General features: G+C 35.6%; 1 protein-coding gene across 1 annotated transcript in view; it reads right to left on the reverse strand.

Annotated features, from left to right (window-relative positions):
- Positions 1 to 7,626, reverse strand: part of DIP-alpha (Dpr-interacting protein alpha) — a 36,269-nt gene extending 28,643 nt beyond the window's left edge. Inside the window, exon 1 of the mRNA XM_002058960.4 lies at positions 7,183 to 7,626. Coding sequence (XP_002058996.3) covers positions 7,183 to 7,288 — 106 coding nt within the window. The 5' untranslated portion in view covers positions 7,289 to 7,626. The remainder of the gene's footprint in view (positions 1 to 7,182) is intronic.
- Positions 7,627 to 8,802: the final 1,176 nt, after the last annotated feature.

Here is an 8,802-nt window from a genome sequence, read left to right on the forward strand (position 1 = left end):
CCTATTGCCATATTACTCGCGTCTGTAGTTAATGAAAATGGTTTTTCGAAGTTAGGGTATATTAAAATTGGGTCGGATGTTATGAGTACTTTTAGCTTTTCAAACGCTAGTTCGTAGTCTCTGTCTTTTATATTGATTTTTGCTCCTTTTTTTAATTTAAGTGTTAATGGTTTTACTATATTAGCGAAATTTGGTATAAATTTCCTATAGAAACCACATAATCCTAGAAATGATTTAATTTCTTTTGGGGTTTTTGGAATTGGGAATTTGACAATTGCTTGTATCTTGTTGGGATTTGGTTTTATACCCTCAGTTGTGATGATGTGACCGAGAAATTCAGTTTCTTTTCTCATAAACTCGCATTTATCCAACTGTAGTTTTAAGTTAGCTTCTCTAAGCTTCTTAAATACCTTTTGTAGCGACAAAATGTGTTCCTCCAATGAAGTGGAAAAAATAATAATGTCGTCTAAGTAGACCAGACAATCTTTAAAAATTAAATCTTCTAAGAGATTGTTCATACAACGTTGGAACGTTGCAGGTGCATTCTTAAGACCAAATGGCATGCGAGTGTACTCGTAATGGCCATGTTTAGTCGAAAATGCGGTCTTGGGTATTGAACCAGGATCCATTTGGATTTGGTGGAAGCCTTTGGCTAGATCAATGGTTGTGAAATATTGACATTTTCCAAGTTTGTCTAATATTTCATCCATGATCGGGATAGGGTATTTATCATTAATAGTTAGTTCATTGAGATTGCGGTAATCTATGACTAACCGGAACTTTTGCTTTCCAGATGCATCGTTTTTCTTTGGAACGATTATTACTGGTGAGCAGTAAGGGGATTTGGATTTACGTATGATATTTTGTTTTATCATATCGCTTATTTGTTTATTTACTTCCTCATCGTATATTTGAGGATATTTGTATGGACGCTTGTAAATTGGGTCCTCATGTTTTGTTAGAATTTTGTGTTTAATTGTACTAGTGAAAGTCAAATTGTCACCTTCATGGTACTGGATATCACGAAATTCATGTAAAACTTTTTTTATTTTTTCTTTTTCTTCTGAGTTTAGGTGCTCTAGCCTAAACTCGTTGTTTTCTATTAATTCATTATTTATAGCGAAGTTAAATGGTCTGTCCTCTGTTGAGGGTGGATCAAGGCACTCTTGTGCGGTCATGTCCTCTTCGACCTCTTCGTCGTTATATCTAAAACAAAAGTTAAATTCTCCTAAGGTTACGGATCCTTGTGCATAGTCTATTTTTGCTTGACATGCCTCAAGGTATTCTCTCCCAATCAGAACATCATAATGCTCTGAGAAGTCGTGAATATAGAATTTTTGTTTGCTCGGACAAATTTTGCTTGCTCCTAATCGTATACTTTGTTTTAATTCAATAACACCATTTATGGTGTGAACCTTTAATGTTTCGTTGTAAACTGGAAAATTTAAGCGGTTAGTTTTCATTAGATTAATGGTTGAACCTGTGTCGATGACACATTTTAGAACTTCGTCATTCATAATCAATTTTATGAATGGATTTCTTCTGTTTGTTCCGAGGCTTGCTGATGAAAATTTTCGGATGTATCCATTTTCATCTGCCCACTGTTACTATCTCTTTGACGTTTAGTCGGAGGGTTTGGTGCATTCAAGCGTGAATGGGACTGATTTTGGTAGTTTAAGGGATTTTGGTATCTACCTTGACTTAATTTCTGTTGGAACTCGTGGTGAGCTTTCTGATTGTCTTCGGACTTATTATGCTGTTTATTTTGTGCGTGATAACTCTGATTCGTGTTGGAATAGCCACTTGAAATGGTGGTTGGGTTAGCATTTTGCTGATAATTTCCCATGTTCCTACGATTGTTATTTGGATTTCCCTGAACATTATTATTTTTAGGTTTTTCAGTAACGCTATTTTCATATAATCCCTCTCTTTGAGCTACTTGCTTTAGTTTTTGTGTCGACGTAATGTCGTGTCTGGCTAACATCATGAAAAGCCTATCTGGTAATTTTTTTGTAATAACATCTTTGATTGTGTTATTCATAGCATTTGTATAAAGGGTTGTATTGCTAGGTATATTTTCTAGTGCTAACTTATTTAATATAACAAAAGATTTATTCTCGAGCTCCTCGATGAACTTACGGACGTTTCCTTGGTAATTCGTGTTGTATAAGCGTCGAAGGAGTTCTTCAAATGGTGTCTGCACTTTGTATTCTTCAATCAATGCGTTTCTCAGCTCCTGCCAAGTGTTGGCTGCTGTCCTTTGTGATATTCTCTGAGCATCTCCTGTGACTTGCAATTCGATGGCTCCGTATAAGATGCTATGTTGTCTAACATCTCGGGTTGGATACAGGTGTAGGATGTAATCTATCCTTTTAATGAAGGCGTTTAGTTGATCCGTTGATCCGTCAAAGCTTGGCACCTGTCTAAGTTGTGAAAGGGCCTGGTTGAGGTGTTGTTCTGATAATTCCATTGTCATCTTGGTGTAATACACTTTTTTTTTGAATAGTTTTGAGTTTGTAGGTTTGAACTTTATTGTTCTTTGATTTTGCACTTTTATTTTAGGTTAAAGTTTGTGATGGATTATTGGTTAAATGTTTCTTTTTTTTTTTTTTTGTGTGTGTGTCTTAAAAAGACTCAGTAATAACGTATTGCAGGGATCAAACGATATGCAAATCCAGTCGTTATTAACTGTAGTAGCTTTATTGCCCAAAGGGTCAATATTATTAAGCTACTAGTGACCCGAAGGTTCTTGTGCGGATACGTATTCGAGAAAATTTTTATTACACTCCGACAACACTTTCGGTCGCGATTGTGCGTTAGATCTGGGAATTAATTATCCTTTAGCGATCTTAACTTTTTCCCGACGTATCCTACCGGCTGCGCCAATTAAGTTTTGCACGTTAGGTTACTATAAAAAAATATATTTCAATTTATTATTTTCACTTAACGGCTACTTTTGTTGAGTACATTCAGATTTGCTTCCCGAATATGAACTGATTTATCTAACTGTTGCGGTCGCTTAGCAAACTTCGCTTTGAGAGAGTTTGAGTCAAAATTGAGTGAAGTTTGAGCTGCGTCAGCAATTATGCGTGGGATAGTACTCTGATGGGAACATTGACAGTGGCGTGATATTTAGGGTGAATTGTTTATGTCTACCAAAGGGGGACAGTTTGATCTTGACCAATGTCGATGTTATCACCAGGCTCTTTGTTTACAATATTAGAAATGTTTATAATTGTGCTTATGCTTATGTGCTAAGTTATGTTAAAGGGTGGGTGCGACTATGGATATGTCACTATATATATATATATTCACACATACATGCATACAAATTTATGCACTGGCCAATGCATATTATGCCGTTGTTCATCTGCCAATTATTCAGATACATATACTTTTCGCTTTCATTTTTTTTTTTTAATTTTTATCTAAAAGAGCAGTTAATTGAACATGATTAAAGGGTTGATTACAATGCGCAGGCATTTAATAGTCGCTTGTTGAGTAGCTCGTGAAAATAACGTTAATTTCAAATATTTAATTCCCACATTAATTTACTGTGACACGCTATATTGGGAACATTTATCAAACGTTGCCAATAAAAATTCTTTAAAAATTATGTAATTAACTTGGAAAAGAAGATAGGTATTTCCATTCAATTAATCAAAAACTCATATATAAAGCCGCGCAGAATTGTTTATGTTCCTTTCATTTTAAGTGGAATTTCCCCTTTAAAATAAAAATAATTCTAGAATTAATAATATAATATTAAAAAAAAATAGTTATAATACTCAAACTATCCAGTTCAATATACATTTATTTCAGCAGCACGAGTCCTAAAATGTTTAATGTTATGAAAAAAAGAATACAAAATGTAAAAAAAAAATATATATGCATAACTTAAGCAATTAAATTAAGCATTAACATCGGCCTGATTATTTTATTTACTTTACAACTTAATTTTTCAATATATGATTGACTTTATGATTTAAGAACAAAAACAATGTTGTTAGTTTCAAGGGAACTACCTTTTAACTAAGCATGTCTTGATTTTTACTACAAATAAACTTTAGTAGCGAATTAAAAAAATATCTGTTTTTAGCACGCTAAACATATGACATTCTTGCAGATATATGACATTCTTTTTTGCAGATTGGCGAAGAGCATTGTGAAGTCCATAATTGCTGTGCTTGGAAACATGTTGGAAAACAAAAAACTTTGCCATACAAAATTAAATTTTTCGACTGAGATACGTTAATCCGTTAATGAAACGATGTTGCTTATACATGAGTTAAGCTATAGTCAAGCTGGTTGCGATCAAGATATTTTGAAAATCTTATACAATATCATGATTTTTGATCGAACATTTCTATGGCAAAGATTCATGACGTCAGACATACAAAAGAGAGACTTATTTGCATTGAAACAGCAATATGAAAAGCCGGACAATAGCTCAGCTGTTATCACAGATCCCGGCTAAAATTTATATAAAGATATACCGTATGAGATCGCAGACCTCATCAAAGGTTGCACTTTTAATCAGAAAACGCAAATTGAACTTATGAAGTCACAAGCGTAATGATTCGTATTCGCTGCACATATTAATTTCACAATAATTTTTAGCTATTAAACTAAAGCTAAAAACTTATTAAATAACTAATTAGTTAAAGTTGTAATTGAGTAGGATAGTATGATGTAATATAATATTCGAATGAATAAAATGCAATTAAAAGAATATATCGAAAACAATAATTAAAATTAGTTTATTGTACAATTTCCCGAATAAAGAAAATTCAATAGCTAAACTTAGCTCAATAAATTATACAGCAAAAAAAAAAAAAATTATTTATGAAAAATTAGATATGAAAGTAAATATAATAGTTGATTAATGCATATGCATCTTTAACATATAACCAGGCAATAAGTGTCGGCTTTAAGTTATACATTAAAGGTTCTCGGAATTAAAAAGTCAATTGACAGCATTGTTGACTCCATTTGTTAAAATTACTTAGCAGCGGAAAGCGCAGCTTGGGGCATTATTAACAATCAGATTGAAAATGGAAAAATAATTTTTGCGCAATTAAATAAAAAAAAAAACTATATCGGATTGCCCTTCAATAACAGCCTCCGGACCGACAGACTTTGGATTCCAATCAATAAAACTGGCGTTGATATTCTCTGTTGTCTTTGTTTACCGATGATTTCTGTTTTTGCCATTCACTTATTTTATTTATTAATTTATTTGTTTATATGTTATTTATATTGTTGTGAGTGCCAATAGCAACGATTCCGAAGCCCTACCCCAACTGGACAATGAGACTGCATTTAACACTCAGTCGCCCGTCATTTGCCAAACCCAGCACATTAACCCGTCGACTCTTTTAAAACTCGACTGCAGCAAACAGTTTTGTTTACTTGCTGCGTTAACTAAAGGAAATAACCCGGCGGCAAGTCTGCTCAAATAAATAATACTGAAAATGCAAGTGGCATTAAAATTATTTAAGCAACTCTGTTTCCTTTGTCATTTTTTGTGTATTTCAATTAATATTATCATACTTGGACTTTTGAAAAATTAAAATTAATTTCTATCTGATTCCCTCCCTTGCATGTCAAATCTTTCCAAGCCCCGTCTCGGCGCAAGGGAGATCTTGGTTAAAATATCAGCTTCTTTTTAGTACATTTATTTAAAAAATTTTAATAAAACTTGCAGCTTTGCCTTTTTGTGTGTTATGCCCAATAAATATTCAATAAATTTAACAAGGAATATTACAAAATTCCAAATGTAATAATTAAATTAATAAAATGCAATTTGTTGACAGTAATCCACTGTTTGACCATTGTAGGTTGGTTAATGAGCAAACAATGTCATACACAAGTTAATTGAATGAGGTTCAGAAGTTAATTTCCAATAACTTTGTCGGCTGGCATTATTCTTTTGACTCCACAATTTATATTATTTCCTTAATTGCTGGTATTTTTTTTACACATTCTTTTGATGAATATCATGTTGGTTTTTTTTTTCATTAATTATATTGAAAAAATCTTGTACTGCAAGCCTTCTTCTTGGCAGTTGGTCTGACGGCTTGAACGAATTCCCTAGCCAGGTCGTGGACACACATTTTTATTATTGTAATTAAATAATTCCAGGGCCTACATGATTCGGTTCAGTTCTTGTTTTGGCTGTTTTTTTGTGCAAATGTTAAGGATTTGGTTTATTTAAGAACATAAATTGCAATTCCGGGCTCAAACAGTCTCGAATCAAGCTCGTATTGCATTCTTATTGTGTTGTATGCAAAGAAACCAAAAACGATCTCCTGTTTGTTTTGCTTTTACTTTTAGTCAAGCACTTGCCACCTCAAATCTTGATCGAAGCTTTTCGACACTTATAAAATTTACAGTAAATATTAAACGCTGTCTCTTATAAAGTGGTTTTCCAGTCCAGCTAGATATATTTATATACTACTCGGACATATATCTGGGACTAATGAATGCCAATTTTTAATAGATAGACCTTCAATACAACCTGAGAGTATGCTACAAAATAATGCAAGATGTTGACCTCCAAATGTATTAAAACATGTTTTTATAGTTTTTTTGACATACATATGTATAAATGTGTGCATATTTTTTCAATCCCGAAATTTATGAATATATTGACATAATGCGTACATTCGTCCAAAAAAAATGCTTTGTTATTTTTGATATATTATAAAAAAAATATAAAAATATAAATAAGAACCAAGACCATTTGCAGTGAATTGGTTTAAAAAACCCAAAAAATAATAATAATAATTTGGAAAGAAACAGACCACCCTAGATGGCTATATCAAGTCGGCTGTTGATGCTGTTCTAGAGTATTAATTCTATATGGGGTCGGTGAGCGCTCCTTTTATGCGGGACACATTTAATGACAAGATTATAATATCCTCTATATGAGTATATAAGAAGTCAGAGACGTTTTCTTCTAATCGTTACACATTCCATGACAAATTGAGTATACCCCCTACCGGGGCATAAAAGTAAGCGAAAAGTATCATATAATTAGTGTTAAAAAAAAGGCCTTAAAATTAAAATTTAATAGTCAAACATTTCACTTTGCTGGTGACATTTTGATAAGCATGTTTGAGATGAATACAAAAAAAAAAAAATGTATCCAAAAATATTCGAGGATTTGTTTCTGATTACCTTCGATAAGCGCCACTATCAACAGCACGACGATCAGCATTTTATCATTGCGATCGATAATAACCAGATAATAACGATAAAGCTGCAGTTTTGAAATGATGCGCATTTCATATAATTTTAATTATTGCTTTTTCTAATTTTTTTAGTATTCCGTTGCAATTTTCAAAAGTATTTTCAAATTCATTTGACACAATTCAAGCAATTCGAGTGCTCCAAAAAGCACAACAACATTTTACAACACTAGCACACAAAATACAGTCGAGTACAATTAAAAAAAAAAATACACACACATATATATATATGTTGATAATTGTGATAATGATAAAGATGCGTTTTCAATGCATTCCCAAAACCGAAAACACGCGCGAATTGGCGAAATTTAGGTGGAACTGTGTGCGTATTTGCGAGCAGAGCCTGTGCAGCAGCATCAAGCCTTTGGCAACGTTGTCGATCAACTGAATGGGCAGCAGCCACGGCAGGCGGCATCTAGACAGCATCCCGAAGCGGCAGCCGAACGGCCATTCGGCAAATTGGCGAATACTTGTCGTGGACCGTCGTTTGCTCAGCCGTTGGATGCTGGATGCTGGCGCTGAGCCGAGCGGCAATGCCGAACGAACGAGCGCCGAATTGTCGTTGCCAATTGTCGAAGTGGATTTTCGAAACGAATGGAATCCACCATGTGCCGCATGGCATCCACATGGCTGGCACGTGGTGGAACGCATTGCTCGTGGATGGCAGCGGTGCGACGGCGGGTCGCTGCGGCCCGTGGCACATGCGCAGCGTGCCGCGAGGGAGGAGTGTCGACGCGTGCTTCTGACAAATGGTACGACAATTGCTACAAGCTGTGGTGGCATTTGGCGGCTTGGGTTTGTGGCAAGCAGCGACGCGGTTGGGCGCCGACAGGCCGCCTGCTGCTGCCGCTGCTGCCGCCGCTGCTGGTTTGGGACACCCAGCAACTGGCAAACGCTTCGGCAGTTGCTTCGCATTTTTCTTTCGGTCGGTTCATCACGCAACTCAGGCCACAATGGCCATGGCCACGGCCTAATCATCGTGCCACAAGGTACGACTGTAGATGAAAGCCTGCCATTTACTGTTTGATTAACTGCCACAACTGTATGGCCTGAACCTGATGCAGGACACACACTGATCCCCCTTAGCCAGCCCACCCAAAACCCCAAATGTCCAGCTGCCATAGATTAAACTGCAGCTGCAACTGCAATTGTCCAGTCCAGTCCAGTCCAGTCCAAAAGCGTCAATCATGCAACCGAATGCCAAAAACTTTTCGCCCGCAACTTGGGCCAACTGAAAGTTTTTAATGCGAATTGCATTTTGCAATCAGCGCTGGAGAAACACGCCGAAAGCGAAGGAGACAGCAAGGCAGACAGAGAGAGAGAGAGCGTAGGAAAGAGAGAGCGTCATAATTTTCAATTTCTCAATGTCCCCACAGATAATGCTCTCCAAGCGGCAACCGATCAAACTACAAATGATAAAAATAACAAAAGCAACAAAACTGAAAATTTAATTGAACTTCAACTTTTGTCAGCGAGTCGCCGTCGAGAGACAAGGCCAAGAGCCAAAAACATGTCGCATGGCCCAATCGCAAAATCTCAGCTCGTCTCA

This window comes from Drosophila virilis, chromosome X (assembly GCF_030788295.1).
Source record: "Drosophila virilis strain 15010-1051.87 chromosome X, Dvir_AGI_RSII-ME, whole genome shotgun sequence".
Taxonomy (NCBI): domain Eukaryota; kingdom Metazoa; phylum Arthropoda; class Insecta; order Diptera; family Drosophilidae; genus Drosophila; species Drosophila virilis.